Source organism: Mirounga leonina, unplaced genomic scaffold (assembly GCF_011800145.1).
Source record: "Mirounga leonina isolate KUSES-001 unplaced genomic scaffold, KU_Mleo_1.0 Mir_125, whole genome shotgun sequence".
NCBI lineage: Eukaryota > Metazoa > Chordata > Mammalia > Carnivora > Phocidae > Mirounga > Mirounga leonina.
The window spans coordinates 43,548,971-43,566,699 of NW_023270305.1; the positions used below are offsets into that span (position 1 = coordinate 43,548,971).

Sequence of the window (17,729 nt, forward strand, 5' to 3'; positions counted from 1 at the left end):
TTCAAACTGCTCACTGGGACCCATTAGTAGGCCATGACATCAACTGAGTGAGATGACCAATATGTCTTTTTAAAGACAGAATAAAGAAGAAAGTATCGGAGTACATCTTTCACTGCAAAATTACTATTAGTTGAAACTTTAGGTTATATTTTCATATACATATTCATATGTGCACTATGTCTTGATATAGAATATACTTCTTGTGGTGGATAACAATCCAAAAAGTTTGACAATCATGCCTTAAATGAAGGTTGTCAGAGAAGAACTGAAGAACAAAGAAATCACTATCTTGGCCCTTGAGTGTCGAGAGCCAGGGGTTGTGACAAGAATGATGGAGCACACCATCCTGGTCCTGGTCCCCCACCAGGCCAACTCTGATAAAGACCACGGCTGTGGGAAGGAGGCTGAGGAGGGGCCTCAGAGACAGGAGCAGAGCAAAGGTAAGAAGACAGCCCATTCTGCCCCATCCAGCACCTGGAGCCACCTGGCTAATCAGTGTCCCCTGAGGGGAGCCCCACATCTGCCGACACCCCAGTATCAGACAGGGCCATAGCCTCACGTGAGGAGCCCCATCCCCACCCTTCATCACCTGGTGGAGCTCACCTGTCAATGGCCAGAGTGCTGTCTCTCCAGGGTGCTGTCTGGGCCCCAGGCCTCACGCATACCTCCAGCCCCTTCTTGTGGGGAGAGGCTCTTTTCCGTGGCCCAGGATGCTGGTTAGCCCCAGGGCTGTGGACACCCACAGCACTTACAGTGTGGAAGGGAGCACCCTCAGGTCTGGAGAGCCACCTGGCAACCCCCCAGTAGCCGCACGTCCCCACAACACAATTATAAGGTCACAGGAAGCAGACAGAATGCTTGTTTTCATGACACTTGATGACAGTGGAATCTTTGGGGCTGGTAGGATCATAGAGAAGACAAACTGTAAAGCAGGGGTTTTCACTGAGGGGTGCACTCAGTCTGTAATGTGGGCCCTTTTTATGCCTGTCCAAGGAGGGTTCAAAGAAAAGCTGAGGGATGCGGATTCATTTCCCAACACACCTCACAGACACCAAGGCCCACATGTCCATCAACAGACGAATGGATAAACAAAATGTGGGATATACAAACAATGAGACATGACTCAGCCTTAAAAAGGAACGAAATTCTGACACGTGCTACAACATAAAAGAACCTTGTAAACATTATGTTAAACGAAATAAGGCAGACACAAAAGGACAATATTATATGATACCACTTACATGAGGTGCCTAGAATAGTCAAATTCATAGAGACAGAAAGTAGAATCGAGGTTTCCAGGTGCTGAGGGGAGGAGGAATGGGCAGGTACTGTTTAATGGGCAAGGAGTTTCAGTTTGGGGATGGATGGTGGTGATGGTTGCACAGCAATGTGAATGTGTTAATGTCACTGCACTGTACCTCTAAAAATGGTTTAAATGGTAAATGTTACATTATATATATTTTACCAGAATAAAAAAAAAATTTAATCACAAAAAAGTGAAACATCTCAACGCTAAGAGTCAGTTGCTGTCCCTAATACACAGGGAACATTGACTCCCATGTAGGGGAATGATGGAAACAAAGGTGTACAGATATTTGCTGATACCGGTCATGTGCTTGGCATTGTGTTGGGAACAGGATTAATTAAAGGGGTTGCAGTAAACCACAGCCATACTGTTGTCATGGCCAAATGGAGAAAGAAGTAGTAACTGCTTCCTGGAGCTGAAGATGCAGGGAAGATGGCCTGGTATAGTAGCCTTCAAAGATGGCCCCATGAACCAGCGTCCTAGCATTCACGTCCTTGTATGGGGCCCCTCCACACTGATCTGAGCTGGCCCTGTGGCTCAAAGTAGGACCTGCAGTTTCTGCTTTCATGCCTTTGGGAGCCCTGAGTGGCCACGTAAGAAGTCCAGCTACTCTACGGGAGGGATCACACTAGAGGCTTTGTGAAGGGGGAAGGTCCCGAGGCTCCACAGAGAGAAAGAGAAGCCCAAGAGTTCCAGCACCCCAGCTGAAGGGTGGTAGGAGTAAAGACAGTGACAGTCACAAGCTCTCATAAAAGTTCAGGAGGGTCTCAGAGATATTTGTACACCCATGTGCATAGCAGCATGACTCATAGTAGTTAAAATGTGTAGGCAGCCCAAATGTCCACTGACAGATAAATGGGCAAGCAAAATGTGGGATACACATACAACGGAATACGATTCAGCCTTAAAAGGGAAGGGAATTCTGACAAGGCTACATCATGGATGAGCCTCGAGGACATTACACTAAGTGAAAGTGGCCAGTTACCAGAGACATGGGGAGTTATTTAACGGGTAGAGATTTCAGCTGGGGACGATGAAAGAGTTCTGGGGACGGATGGTGGTGATGGTTACACGATACTATGAATGTACTCAATACCACCGAAGTTACACTTAAAGATGACTAAGATGGCAAATTTTGTGTTATGTGTATTTTACCACGTTTTTGTTACAAGTCCAGGTGTGAGATGGTGAGGACACAGGCTGGGGGTCTGGGGCACGCCGACCAGCGCCTGGGTGGGGAAGAGGGAAGGGAGGAGAGAGCAGAACATGTCTCAGGTTCTGACAGGGATGCGGGCATGGCTGGTGGTGCCATTCACTTCGAGACGGAGCAGAGAGAAGGGGAGGAGACGGGGTGTTCCAGACTCCCAGAGAGAGAGAAAGGCTGTTTCTGCCAACGAGTCAGAAGATAAGACCTGCTGTAAGAAGTGTGCAGCACCTTAAGATCCTGCAGGCCTGGGACACCTGGGTGGCTCAGTCGTTAAGGGTCTGCCTTCGGCTCAGGTCATGATCCCAGGGTCCTGGGATCAAGCCCCACATCGGGCTCCCTGCTCGGCAGGGAGTCGGCTTCTCCTCTCCCACTCCCCCTGCTTGTTCCCTCTCTCGCTGTGTCTCTCTGTCAAATAAATAAATAAAATCTTAAAAAAAAAAAAAAGATCCTGCAGGCAGCCTTGATTACTCCACAAATATGTGCTGAGGGATTGCTCTGTTTGGGGCATTCTGTTGACACTTCATTAGAATAGCCATCGGACAAAGAACATGATAAAAAATCGAAGTATCAGCACAAAACCAAAAGGCAATGGCAACAGAAAGGAGAAAAATGGCCATGGTTTCTGCTAAAGGAAGGTCTGCTGTAATTCTAGGCACAGACACCCTCCAACAAAAAGGAGCGGGAGACTCTGATACTTGCCCACCATCTGCACCCTCACTCAAGTCTGCACACCTCAAGAACTGGGCAGCTGTATCTCCCCCGGCCATCCCCAGCAGAGTCCTGCTCTTCTCACTTCAAGAACCTCACCCTCCTATTCTTCTCACCCTCACCCTAATATCCATCTTTCTAAATCCTAACTGAAACCACCCTTTCCAGGAAACAGCTAGCCAGGAAGGGGTGGTGGCGGATGGATAGACCAGATGTGATGGAATGTACTCTGAGAGGGGTAGTCTTTTTATTTTATTTTAAATAACATTTTATTTATTTATTTGACAGACAGAGAGACAGCGAGAGAGGGAACACAAGCAGGGGAGTGGGAGAGGGAGAAGCAGACTCCCCGCCGAGCCAGGAACCTGATGTGGGGCTCGATCCCAGGACGCTGGGATCATGACCTGAGCCGAAGGCAGACACTTAACGACTGAGCCACGCAGGCGCCCCGAGAGGGGTAGTCTTTGAACTCAAAAGGCCAATTAGAACTGGGGAAGAGATTTGAAATATCTATGACCAAATGTTAACATCCTTAATATATAAAGAGCACTTTACAACTAATTAATAAAAAGACAACCCCCCCAAAAAAACTGCGCAAATTCAAAAGCAATTCAGTAAGAAATAAATGCAAGTAGGTAATTTGAAATATCATAAATATCACATTTGAAATATCACAAATACTACTTGAACCTAAGATATGGTTAAAGAAGACTGTTAAAGTATGATCATGTTTTATGTTAGCAGGATTATAGGAAAATAAACCTTCATACTCCGCAAATGAGAGGGTAAAGTTGGTACAGATTTTCAGGAAAGCAATTCGGGAAATGCAGCAAATCCTTACACACATCTTTAACCTGTGACACGGCAATGCCTCTTTCAGTATTTACCCAAAGAAAATCGTTAAATATGCAGACAAAGACCTCATCACCAGGATATTTCCTACGGTGAGAGTATCACCTGAGCACTGGCCATAAATATAAAAAAATTGATATAATCTAAATATACATTAGTAGGGGATTGGTCCACTGAATTTGGGTGCAGCCATATATTAAAATACTATGCAGTCATTTTAAAAGGTGTGTAAAAGAATATTCACCAATATAAAAAGATGCCCCTGGTTTATTGTTGAGTGAAAATGTAAATATTCAAACATTTGAAAAAAGTTATCTGGGATGGGATTATCTCTACGGAGGAAGGCAAGGAGTCCGAGACTTTTGGTGGAAGGGTGAGACTGGTCAGGTTCCATTCCTTGTCCTGGGTAACATACATGGACAGCCCCCTCTTCATTTACTCATTAGAGCTGGTGTCTCAACCCTGGCACTGTGAACATTTGAGGCTGGATAATTCTTTGTTGTGGGTGTTGCGGGGCAGTCCTGTTCGCTGTTGATGTTTAGCAGCATCTCTGGCCCCTACCCACTAGATGCCCATAACAGACCCCCATCCCCACCCCACCCAGTGGCAACACCCCAAAATGTCTGAGAGTCAGTGCACTAAAGCATACATTTAGATAGGGGGTCCTTTACTTGGGTGTTAAATTTCACAACTAAAATTGTTTTTTTGAAAAAGAGGGAAAAAGAGAAAAAAAGAATCTTGGAGGAAATATATCAAACCACTAAGTTAATTCGAAGTACCAGGATTTGGGGCCATTCTTTACTCTTTGGGTCATACCTTTCTGTAATAGACCCTTTTTCACATTGAGTACATATTATGTTCACAAAAAGAAAGTAGAATGTTATTTTCAATGCTTTAAAGTCACTTTCAATGTTTAAAAAGCCAGATTCAGAGGGTACAGGGCCCTGCAGCCCACCTTCCCTCTACCGGTGAGTCACATCTGCCCCTCAGGAGTGTTTCCACCTTCCAAGGGTTCTGTAAGATCCCTCAGGCTCCTGCCTGGAGCCTAGAGATCCCCCAGGAGACAGAAGGGAGGGGAGGAGGGCTAAGGGGGAGGGGTCAGCTGGGGGTGGGGGGAAGACCCCGACAGGTTGAGGGAAGGGAAGGAGCAGTAATGAGTCCATTTTCTCACTGGTGAGCCTGGATGAAACAGGGTAGAAATTCACCAAGCCAGCTCACAGGAGATCGCACCCTCAAGGAAATAAGATGTCTGAGCTCCAAGGGAAGGAGGATCTGGTTTTACTCTTGGATGTATCCCCAGCACCTCAAACAGCATTCAGCACATAGTAGGTGCTCAATAAATATTTGTTCAGTGAACTAAATGCATGAATGGAGGGACATAAATAATCACATTAGCTGGTGGAAAACGGGCAGGGCAGAAGAGAGGTACAGATGGTTAAATGCTATAGGAAATGAAGCTGCTCGTTCACATAGATAATCAGTCAAAACTATCTGCCACAGGGCACCTGGGTGGCTCAGATGGTTAAGCGTCTGCCTTCAGCTCAGGTCATGATCCCAGGGTCCTGGGATCGAGTCCCGCATCGGGCTCTGTGCTCCTTGGGAGCCTGCTTCTCCCTCTGCCTCTCTCTCTCTCTCTCTCTCATGAATAAATAAATAAATAAATCTTAAAAAAAAAAAAACAACTATCTGCCACAGCCCAGGTACTCATAGGTGTTCTAGTTAACTAGTTATTGAATTAATACAAGAACAGAGGAATGATAAGTATTCATTAATAGCCCCCACCCCGAACACTTGAGAGAGGGAATCCAGAAAGTGCCCTCAGAGTCCAGCCTCCCAGAGCTCATAGTCTATTTCGGGAGGTGGGTCCTGAAATTACATCCGCGTCTGGAATGCCCTGGGACCAACTGCAGGGAAAGTGAGGCCGGCCGGGCACATGCATTTCGGGCTGCAGGTGGGAGCCAAGCACACAGCGCAGGCTGGTTTCTCTGCAAGCAGGCCACAGCCCCTCCGTGCCAGGAGGGGATGGGGCTCAAGACTTCTCGCCCCTGACTGCACATCTGAAACGATGGAGAATTTTTAGAAACCCCTCCAGCGATTCAAGGTTGGCCATGGTCTTTTTTAAAGCTCTCCCCATGATTCTGATGTGCAGCCAGGGCTGAGGACCCCAGCTGAAATGATCTGTAAGTTCTGGGTCTGATTCTAATGGCCTCTCTCCCTAACCATCAGCTCAGCCCCAGACTGCAGCATGAACAGCCTCTAGGGTGGGAGTGGAGGAAGGAATGGCATTAATTTCACATTTCACCAACTCTCACGTCAATTTCTCTCAAGGTATGGTTCCAAAATGTTCTGCATGGAGTAGATGTTAAGTGCTGAGTCTCAGGTCACTTGGACCTGCTGGATCAGAAGCCGGGAATCTGTCTTGCAAGCACACTCTCCAGAGGATGCTCAGGCACAGGAACATATGAGGACTCTCACCCCAGACTGCATGAGGCTTCTAGGTACCTCTGAAAGATGGCCAGAGCCTGGGCCAGAAAGAACGCAAACACTGCAGAGCACAGAGCTCATGCTGCTCCCGGGGAGTCAGGCGCCCTGAGCGGGGATCTGAGCGCTGAGCACAGGCTGGCTGTGATGAGTGCTCCAGCAGGCCGAGCGACGTGCTGTACATAGAGAGAGAAGAGACTAAGGAATGCCAGGGGAATCCTGAGTGCCTTCTCGGAGAAGGTGGCATTGCAGCCCAGACTTGAAAAACAACAGACTTTGAATGGTTGGAGATGTTACATTCTATTATGTTTCAGTTTTGCTAGGAGCTTATCAATTACCAATAAATAATAAAGGGTGGGGAATACAGACACTGGGCGGACAGCAGCTACATGGGGTACCCGGGCCAAGGCAACAGCTAAGAGGGGCCTCAACAGATTTGGCCACCTTCCAGACTCAAGGGCATTGCCCATTCCAAGCACTTCCTGCCGTGACCACTGACCTGGACACATATAACTTGCCCAGGTTTCCATTTCCTTAATCTGCAGAATGGAGAGATTGGGAGCTACCGCAAGACTGTTCCAGAACCAGGGCGAGAGAGCTGTGAACAGATCCCAAAGCATCCAAGAGACCTAGGCTGCTGTAAGCCCCTGGTCTCAAGATCCTTACAGAACTTCTTTTCCCGCCAAGGGTGGACCCGCAGTTTCTATAAGGGAATGAATGGCTTAGGCAGACGAGCTAGCGACCTTGTCATGAAGTGGCATTTCATAATAGGCACCCAGGACTGTCACCAGTTAATGAAAATAGCAATGTTTTCTAAAATGTTTTGACTCACACTTTTCAAAAGAGAGATAAAATGTAAATTGTCCCGTTACAAAGAATAAAAGCAAGTAGTTCTCATTTTGCCAAATTGTGTCTACTATCTATGATCATTATTATCCTGGGGAGCTTGGGGACCAGATGGAGATCATGGGTCAGAGCTAAAGAGCCCCCTGGTGCCCTCCCTGTTTTCAAATCTCATGAAAACACCAGCCACTTTTCCCTCTACTTTTGACCATCTTTTGTGATGCACGTATTTTTTAATTCCACAAAACCACAGGATATGCCTCCTGGTAAGAGAGAAACCCCTTCTCCTCTCCTTATATATCTTTCTTTGCAGCACTGGGCTCCTGACTCACAGCCATTGTTCCTTCTCTTAATTTTAACATATCCTTCCTCTTCCCTTTGCCCCTCCTGAGACACCTCCCCCCGTGGGAATGTCTGCCTCAAAGAGGGTGGGTTAGAGGTGCACGGTGAGAAGGGGAGTTTCGAGTCCTTTGTTGCTGCAGAGAGAGAGAGAGAGAGACCCTCTCTTGTCTAAGCACCTCATGTAGGTGCATAGGCTCTTCAAGACATGGCGGGCTCAATACGGTCAGTGTTCAATAAAGATGGGCGGATGAATGAGTGAATGAATGAAATCAAGACACAGTTTCAAAAACACACATCTACACGCCCAGTTTCGAAGTGATCCTGATTCCTCCCTCTGTTGTGCACCCATCTTTCTTTTCCCACTCCTATCCCCACTGCCCGGCAAGGGCTCCAACTTGATTACCTCTGGGTATAGGTCTTAGAAAAGTAGTAACTGTTGGCAAACTATGGCCCTTTCCGTTTTCCAAAATTTCAGAGCACTGTGGTATTCATCATGCTCGGTTCCGTCCTCCTCGTGCTCCCAGCAGGGCTGAGATTTCTGTCGCCGCGCCGTGGGGCTAGGGTTAGTGCCGCAGCGGGGGCCGCAGACCCGGCCGTGCGCGCCAAGAGGCGGGTGGCGCGGGCGCCGCGGCCACGGGGCTCTCACCTCGGAAAGTCAGGCTGGCGACCGGGTCGCTGCGCCGGTCCTTCTTCACGCTGGGCAGGCTGCTGGCCCTCACCAGCAGGCAGCACAGCATGGTTCGGCCGCGCCGGGCGCGCAGGGGCGCGCGGGCAGGACGCGAGCGGCCGCGGGAGCAGAGGGCCCAGGAGCCAGCGAGCGAGCGCCCGCGCCCGAGGGGAGCTGTCGCGTTCGCTGCGCTTCCGCGGAGAAGTCCCCGCGCCTGGCCGCGGCCGCGGGGAGGACACCGGACACCCGCTGGGCGGACCCTCCCCCGCGCCGGCCCCCGCCCCGCCCCCGCCCTGCCCTGCCCTGCGGCTGGTGGGCAGGGCGGCGCCGGGGTCAGAAGCGCGCGGTGGGGGCGCCGGTCCCCCTCGGCGGCTCCCGGCCCCGGGCCGCGAACGGAAGCGCCGCTGACGCGGGGCGCACCGCTGGGCCAGGCCGCGGCGACTCGGCGCCCGCCGCCCCGCTCGCCCGAGCCGCGAGCGCACCGGTGCGGACCTGGCGGCGGCCGCGGCTCTGACCCCCGCGGCGCCCAGCCGGGTCCCGCACTCCCGGGGCGCTGCGACACTGGGGCGAAGGAGGAATGAGCGAAGGCGGGAGGAGGGGACATCCGGCCGCAGGAACGCGAGTGCCTGCGGCAAACGACTAGTTGGAGCGAGCGCTGGAGGAGCGTGCGGAGCGGCGGGGCGACACGCGGCACCCTGAGCCCCAGTACCTGCCCTCGGTGCTCAGGCTGCAGTTCTGGAAAGACTCCCGGGCCCGAGCCCTCGCGAACCCGCCTCTCAACTTCCCCAAGCAGTCTGGGGTCGTTGTCGTTCGTTGTCGACAGAGACCGCGGAGGTCTCTGTCCAAAGGATACTGCGTTCCCTGGAGCACTCGGTCCCCTGTCACAGCCCCGACAGCACCCTCCAGGCCCCGCACACCCACAGGGGGAGGAATTGCGGTTAGCGTGAGCCTTGAGTGGAGACAGCCCGGAGCACGTTTTCCTTGTTCTGTCAGGCTCCTTTCCAGCTGATGGACTTCTGGACCACAGGAGCCCGGGGTTCTCCTCTCTATACCCCTACATTGCGGGCACCTAGCCCGGGGCAGGGAGGGCCCTGTCCCTCCCCCACCTCCGCACTAGTCCTTAGCCTAAATTCAACGATTAGTCATCATTCTGCTTTGTAACCTTTCAACTCGCTGTCCCCTCCCTTATTTAGAGGATCCAGCATTTTCATGTGGCTAAACCATGACCTGGTGAAATCCTACTCTGCCTACTCCACCCTAATTACTAGAGGTGTTCCAGAATCACACCGCTAACCTGTCCCCGACACTTGATCTTCATGACCCGTGACTCAGGTGGACCCTTCCTGCTGCCCAGCAAGCAATCTTTCCACAGTCTCTTTAGAAACCACCGTTTCAGACGTTTCTCTCTCCAAACCTACAACACGCTATTGCCATCCTTACTCTGTTTGCTTCCTATTTAATGAGTAGAGAACTGCCCCAGGTTCCCAGCCTCCTAACCCCCATCAGCATCTGCGCCCAAAATCCTTTGCCTTCTCTCCCATTTTTATGAATGAAGCATCTGTACTCCTAAGACCAGCTGGCCATGTGGGCACTAGACCCTACCCTTCTCACTCCTTCAATGACAAGTCTGAGGCTGTCTTCTCCCCAGACTTAAAGGCTGTACCTTTTCTCGCTGGCTGGGGACCTCGTGCTCCTGACTCTCCCACTCTCTCTGGGTGACCCCACCTGTCCTCACAATGAGGTGGACACTTGCTTCCTCTCCAACATTCGGACCTCCTTCCTACCTGCTCCAAGTAGATCCTGCTCTATCGGAGCCCATCTCCTCGCAATAGCTATTGCTAATGTCCTGAGTCTTCTCCAGGAGGGACGGGCTTATCCTCTGTGAATGGACAAGCCCAGCTCCCCCTCCTGATTCTTGAGAATAAGGAAGCATGTGGATCCAGTTGCTATGAGCTCTAGGATGGAGCAGATGCCAATGACAGCAGACCAGAGAGAAAAATGGGTCCCGGGTGACAGTGGAGCTGTATGCTGTATATGCTCAGAGCCCACCATGTCTCTGCATCACATCTCTGGATCATGATGGGGCCTAGTACTCAATGGGGGTTCCTTCCCAAGGGGGCAAGTATTGGGAATGAAGATCACTTTAAGGCTGTTTATTATTAAAGTCTCCTTGAGGCAAGACTTCACTTACTAGCAGCCTCAATCTTACAGCTGACAGCCCTGACTTTGGTAGCATCAGTGCACCCAGAGCATCCAGATGCCTCCCCTGAGGCATTTCCTCTACTGCCCTCTCCTGCCTGGGCCACTGCAGGGGCCTTCTAGCTGGTCACCGCTGCTCCATTATCGATCCTAAAACAAATACGATTAGGCTCAAAGGCCTCCCTTGTTCTTGGGATAGAGCCCAGACCCCTTACCTCCACCCTCTGGGAAAGGCCACTCCACCCCTCGCTCGGAGTCCCCGCGTCAGTGGCTTCTCAGTTTGGGGAACATGCTGAGCTCTCTTCCAACTTGGGAGCTCTGCTGTTCCCTCTGCGCACAAATGCCTTCCCCTCTCTCTTTCCAGGGCCACCCCCACTCATCCTTGGGCCTCAGCTTACAGATCGCTTCCCTGGGGAAGGCGTCTCTGACATCCTGGTCTAGATTGGGTCTAGACTGGGTCCATCTGGCAAACAATCGGACAGCCGCACTTCTCCTTCTTGGCACTCACAGCGCTTGTAAGGAATCACTAGCTGTAATCACGTGTTTGAGGTCTAGCTAGACCTCAAACAGCCTTGGTCTCTTTCAGTCGGCCGGGTGCTCCCTGCGCACATTAAGCGCCAGCCTGGCGTAGCGGACCGCGGACTTGGCTCCCCGGTGGCCCTTTGGTCCCATGATGAGGCTAAGCCGATGGTTCTCCAGGAGGGCAGTACTGCCCCCTGGGGGAATTTTGGATATGATGATTTGGGATATTTTTTTTGCTGTCACAGTGATTCCAGGCTGTGCCCCTTCCCCCCAGACCCCCCAGCCCTGCCACCACCTCTGACCCGTCAGGGGCAGCACAGGAAATCTATAGGGAGCGTATCTAATATTTCCGGAGGAATATTCCAAGGGACGTGTACAAACATTTGGCTTGTGTCCAAGGAACAGGGGCTCCACACGTATGCTCTGTAAACCAGAAAATTAGCAGCTGGTGGCCTGAGCCCAGGACACTTCCTGAGGCCTCTTTGCCATCCCCAACCTCCAGCCTCCCAGCCTGGCTGCCGTTCGCTTCTCCCTGATGAGATGGCTGACTGTTCCTTGGAGACGCCCTAGTGCAGCCAAGGCCTAAAGGGGGCTTCCTCCCAAGGGGACTTGTATCAGGAAAGCAGTTCTCATGGACAGTGTGCTGGGACCTCAACTTGTCCCCCTCCTTCTGTGTTCTCCCCTTCTCCCACGGAAATTTTGCATAGTTTTACCTGGACACATGGCCAGCCAAACAGAAAGGCTACATTTCCCAGCCTCCCTCACAGCTAGATACCGTCATGAGACCAAGTTAGGGTTAGGGTTAGGGTTCGCTGGTGAGCCATCACCAACCATGTTGTCAAGGGGACCCCTGGGGATAGCAGAGCAATAAAACAGAAGGATCCAGGGTCCCGGACAGCCTTGTGGGTTAGAACCGTGCCGGCCAGGACTCCCCACACATCAACCGTTAGGTGAGTGAGAGAGACTCTCGTGTTCACAGCATCTTTACTTAAGATGTGTTAACTGCTGGGCGCCTGGGTGGCTCAGTTGGTTAAGCGACTGACTTCGGCTCAGGTCATGATCTCAGGGTCCTGGGATCGAGTCCCGCATCGGGCTTCCTGCTCCTTGGGAGCCTGCTTCTCCCTCTGCCTCTCTCTCTCTGTCTCTGTCTCTCATGAATAAATAAATAAAATCTTTAAAAAAAAAAAAAAAGATGTGTTAACTGCAACAACATTTCAGGGCTGATAGAGGTAAGGGGGCGCGCTCCCCGACTTGCCCCCTCACCCCATCGGTGTAGTCAGGGATAGGTGCTTACTGAGAATCCCAAGTGAGAGGAGACTGGCCGTCTGTTGTCCCAAAAGCCCAGGACTAAATTCTCCAAGACGGGCTAAAACACTGCTTCAGATGCTGCCACTGGTGTCCCCTGGGGATGCATCGGCCTACACTTAGTATCTTTGAGCAACACAACGTTTTATAACAAAATCGTACCTTAAGTCAATGTTAGGAGATTTCTCATGCAAATCTGGATGGATAACTGCTCTTGAAAAATCCAAGTACCTGGCACACGGGCCCCAAATCTCTGCCTGACACTGATTATCTGGCCCCTGTGACCGGGGCATGCACTCTCAGCTCACCCTACTCACCACCGCTCACTGACATGCGCGTGCTTTTCCCTCTGGCTTCCACTGGCAGGGGAGTCTTCGCTCACCTATCAGGGATCCTACCTCCCTGCCCCCGTGGGAGAAGAGGCGCTTCTTACACGGCCTCTTCTGGCTGCTGGAGTTGGGCCATCTGGCCTCCTCCAGCTCAGGGCTCTGTTTTTACCAAGGCCTGACAGGGGGTGACCAGGAAGCAAACAAACCTTGCCTCTCTGCTCAATGATGTCAACCTTGAGAGGAACACTCTGCCTGTGAGTTTATTGGACTCCTTTAGGGTCACATGTGCCAAAGCCCAAAAACTTCCAAGAGTATGACTGGTCCAAGGCATCATTGTGCCCCTTCCCCTCACCTTCATTGAAGACTCTGTTGTCCATGGGTATCCCAATCCAAAGCTGGGATCAAAGGGGCACGTGCGTGTCCACCAAGGGTGTAGAAAGCACAGGGAGCAGTGACTCTGGCTACAGCCATGATGATGGGACTGCCTGGGATGAACCATCCTGTAGTGGGAAGAATCAGGCGGTCCTGGGCTTCCATCCCAGTCCCCCCTTTGCTAGCTGTGTGCCCTGAAGCATGTGACTTGACCTTTCAGCTCCGAAGGGGCTGCTCCAGGAGGGTCAGCCAGAGGAGACAAGACCAGGGTCCCTTGAGGCAGAGGGGATGGCCACTCGCCACTGAGCCCATTGTGCCCAGTCTGGAAGGACTAGAGCTGGACAAACAACTGATGATTGGAATGACCAGGTAAAAAAGGTAGTGATAGTCTACTTGGGTGTGTGAAGTGATTTCTTAGTACCTCTACAATACGTATCAACTATAATAATAATTAGAATAAATATATGCATAATCATATATAATAACAGTTATATATAATTGAGTGCCAAGCAGTATTCAAAGAGACTGGGCTCCAGGGTGTGAGCAGACCTGGGTTCAAATCCTGCCCTTCCATTTTACTGCTTGTCTCTTGAAAATCAAAGCTAAGACCCAAAGGAGATCATGAAGTGGTTAAAGATGGGGCTCCGGAGCCAGATCACATGTAAGTCACAACTCCATGGCTCACAAGTGTATAACTTAACCTCTTTGTGCCACAGTTTTCTCGTCTATAAAGTGGGGGTGATAATAGTTGCTATTAGATATGGTTACGAGGAGGGTTAAATGTCTACATCCAAGTGCCTGGTACAAATTCTAGCTGGAACCTAATACAGCTCATGGGAAATGAGTTCTATGTAGAACTGTGCCCAGCACCTAGTAAGCTGGGTATCAGTTAAATATGTCTCTTTCAAAGGGTTGTTGTGGGGTTTTAAAGAAACAGCATCAGAAAATGGTACATTGTTTGTGCTTAATGAATGCCCATTCTCTCTCCTTGGGATGAATACACATTTTTAAAATCAGAATCCTCCACGTTTTGGTCATTTGTCATTATAGTGCGTTCCCTGCAGCCTTGTACTCCCCCCCACTTTGACTCAGTCCCATGCTGGATACCCCAAACACTGCCCCCCCACCCAGTGCTGGCTCAGGCCCAGGTTGCCCTGGCTGTGGGCAGCACATGGTATGCTTTCCAAAGCACTTTCTTCTTCATGAGCCATGGGTGCTGAGAACAACAGAGGGCAGTGAAGAGAGGGGTGGGGTGAGGATGGGAGGTACTTTGACCCCTGTGTGACCTTGGCCAGGCTCCTGCACTTCTCTGGGCCTTTTTGCTCATCTCTAAAGGGGAATACTATCCCTGCCCTTTGGCCTCACAAAGCTGCTGTGAGCATGGAATGAATTCGTGCATGCGCAGAGGGGGTGTCATTATGGGATATTATAATCAGGCAGCCAAAGGATCACAACCTGATCACAACCCCAAACCTAAAGGGCCTGGGAAGGCCAGAGCCAGGCTCCCTGGTGAGGAAATACTTCCCAGGAGGCTGTTTTGCTCTGAGTAGTGTGTCCCCGAGACCAGAGCCTTCTGTGTAATCATTCACCAATCTGGCCCTGGCTGAGAGAAGGAGGCTGAATGCTGTGGGGCGGCCAAATTTGGACATGGGTTAAGAGCTTGGCCAGTGCAGGAGGTGGAATGTGTCCAGGGCTAGGGAAGGGAGGGACTGCATTCCCCGTGACTGCCTAGCAGTGACAGCCAGGACTGACTGGGAGTGGGGGCTCCAGCCAGCCCCCTCTGGGGAGCACTCACGGGCAGCACAGACAACCTACTTCCTTTCTCCCTGGGGAAGCAGGAGCTCACCCAGAGAAGCCAGGCAGCAGGCAAAGGGCAAGAGTGCAGACTGACATCAGGGAGATGGGGGCAGGGGCTGTCAGGGACTCAGAGGGAGGACAAAGGATGGGGGATGGGGAAGACTGCCCCACACCAGCCACACTCCTGTGGGCAAAGCACTTCAGGGGTTAGAAAGTGCTTCCCCATACATTATTCATTCTTTCCTTTCTCCTGCTAGGGCTCAGAGCCTGGCCTGGGTAGAGGGACTTCATAGCATGAAGCAAATATGTGGGTATTGTGGGGGGGGCTTGTGATCAGGGAAGGAAAATCTGGTTCAGACTGAATGGGCACCAGACGAGACAAGAGCCCTGAGAACACAGGCAGGGTTACACAGTGCCCTGCCCTCCTTGAGGTTCTTTTATGCACTGGACAGGTCCAGAGGGTGCCATTCACAAAGCCCGCTCAGCCCTTGGGCTAGGGCAGTTCGCTGGGGAAGGGGTGCTTGGGCAAGAGGCAAATATTCAAAGCACAGGATTTTCCCCTCCCTCCCAGGTGACACGACCCTCCTTCCCCTCAGCCAGGGAGATATTCACAGTGGGAATTGTGCTCCCCGGAGTTGAGACGAGGAGCCCACGGCCCTCCGTGAGGCTGCTGGCCTGGCCTGCCCAATGCTGAGGATGCAGTGGAAGTATGGAGGCCCCCCATTGGTGCCTTTGTCTTCCCCCTGGAAACACCTGGATAAAGTTCATTTCCGGAGGCAACTATGGGAAACTGGTCGAGAACAGGTCAAAGCAGAATGTTCGCAGGAAAGCCCAGCTGGCGTGTCACCTCCCACTCCCCCCTCTGTCCCTCCTCTTGGCTCAGGCTGTTTCCTGAGAAACCCCAAATTTCACATCCAGGAGTGTGTGTGCCTATGTCCCTGGTAGGACACATCTGTGTGTGCTATTGTGGACACACGCCTTGGTTCTCTGAACCTCTACCCCTTGGAACACCGGGGATGGCCCATGCACTCCTGGGTGGATATGTGTCTGGGAGTACATGTGCACATGGGCGGCTGGGAACAGGAAGATCCAAGAGCTCGAAAACACAGCTCTGCTGAATGGCCAGGGACCAGTCCTTGCTACGATTTCTGGGGGCCTGGCATGAAGGCAGGTCTTTGAAGAGAAGGAAAGCGACAAGTCATGGAGACAAAGAGCAAACCCACCGGGCTGGTGGGGGGTGGACTCTCATACTCTGGTCCTTCTCCCCCAGTATGGCGCCAAGCCCAAAGACCCAGCTGGGTAGACCACAGCTCTGACTTGGCCCTGGGGGGGTTCCAGGTAAATAGACGGGTGCTGGCCCTCACCTCCTGGAGGAAAAGTCCACTCATGACCATAGGAAAACTGTACTGTGGGAGGTTCCAATCGGATAGGGGAGCAGGCTCCTTTGCTCAAGGCTGATGAAGATAGCACTTCCCAGATACACTCCCCTACAAGTTCTGCTCTGGTGGGAGGGGAGGGGAGAGGGGGACAGGTCCTAGAGGTTGGTGTTGGTGTCAGCTGTGGGGACTGCTCGATTTCTCCCACCCTATGCCCAAAGCAGGAGTAGGATCCGGGTGCCTCTGCCCCCAGTGGCCGGGGCCTGCCAACCCAGCGTGTGATAGAGAGCTGGGGCCTAGGAGAGCCTCCGGGCCCAGGCCAGGGAAGAGAGCTGGGCTATAAATAGGCCTGAGACCCAGCCCTCCGGGATCCCTGCAGTACAGCGCGGAGAGACCTCTCTTAAGAGATCCGGAAGAGTGAGAGGAGAGATGCTGGCCCTGTCCTACCCGCCCATAGCTCCAACCTGGACTCAGCTTCCAGGCCCCAGAGAAGTGCAGTTCAGCCACCTCTCTCGTTGCCTGTTTCCCTCTGGGTCGTCCCTTCCCGAGCATGTGGGTCTCTGCGACACCCAAAGTCAGTCTGGCCCGGGGCGTGGAGTCTCTTCTCGCCCATCCCGGAGCTCTCTGGGGGGAGGCCCAGGAGTCCCCTCTCCGACCCGCACCCTCCCCGCCCTGCGGAGATGCCGGCCCCCCCTACCTGCAAACACCGCAGAGCAGTAGGCATCGCTGATGTCGGTGTCCGGGGTGTGGACGTTCTCGGCATAGAGGATGAAGACCCTCAGCATGACTGGCACGAATTAGGGCCCCGTGCGTCCAGGGCGCGCGGAGAGAGCCGGGGAAGGTCGGCGAGGAGCGGGTCTCCTCACTGGAGAAGGCTGGACGAGGGAAGCCTGTTGGGATCGCTGGCTCGTGGCTCAGATCTTCTGCTGTTGAAGAGAAACAGGCCAGCCCCGGGCTGCTCCAGTGGGCTACGCTCGGTCCCCGCCCCAGCCGCGTTTACCCCGCGTGTCAGCAGGCGCTCCGGACACAGGGGCTTCTGCTCATCTTCCACCCCCGCCGCCCTACCCGGGCTCGGCTGAGCTGTAATTCAATGCTCCGGACGCGGACTCTCCCAATGACAAGGCGTTTTGCACCTGGCCGGGGAACAGCCGACCGGGCGGCGGCCGCGATGGCGGGGGGCTGGCCCAGGGCTCCGGACGCCCAGCGCGGTCCAGATCTCGCTGCCGACAGGAGAAAGGCTCAGTCCCTCCCCCGACCTTCCACCCACCCCCGGCCGCGCGCCTCGCCAAGCCGGTCGCCTCCTCCGGCCGCGAGGATTCGAGCACTCTCGGTCGGACGCAGGAGTCAGCCGGCTGCTCTGAGGACCAGGTGGGGGGTGGGCGCACGGACCGCGCTTTCCCGAGAAGCCCGGAGCTGAGGAATC

At 52.7% G+C, this 17,729-nt stretch overlaps 1 protein-coding gene across 14 annotated transcripts in view; it reads right to left on the reverse strand.

The window, feature by feature from the left end:
* The window catches only part of DYSF (dysferlin), a 205,145-nt gene extending 187,637 nt beyond the window's left edge, over positions 1-17,508 (reverse strand). For 6 of the 14 annotated variants that reach the window (XM_035001326.1, XM_035001329.1, XM_035001322.1 and 3 more), the window contains exon 1: positions 8,386-8,595. In XM_035001326.1, the coding sequence (XP_034857217.1) occupies positions 8,386-8,476 (91 nt within the window). In that variant the 5' untranslated portion in view covers positions 8,477-8,595. Of the gene's footprint in view, positions 1-8,385; positions 8,596-17,003 lie in introns of those variants that run through there. The other 8 variants (XM_035001332.1, XM_035001328.1, XM_035001330.1 and 5 more) reach the window with 3 other exon arrangements.
* Positions 17,509-17,729: the final 221 nt, after the last annotated feature.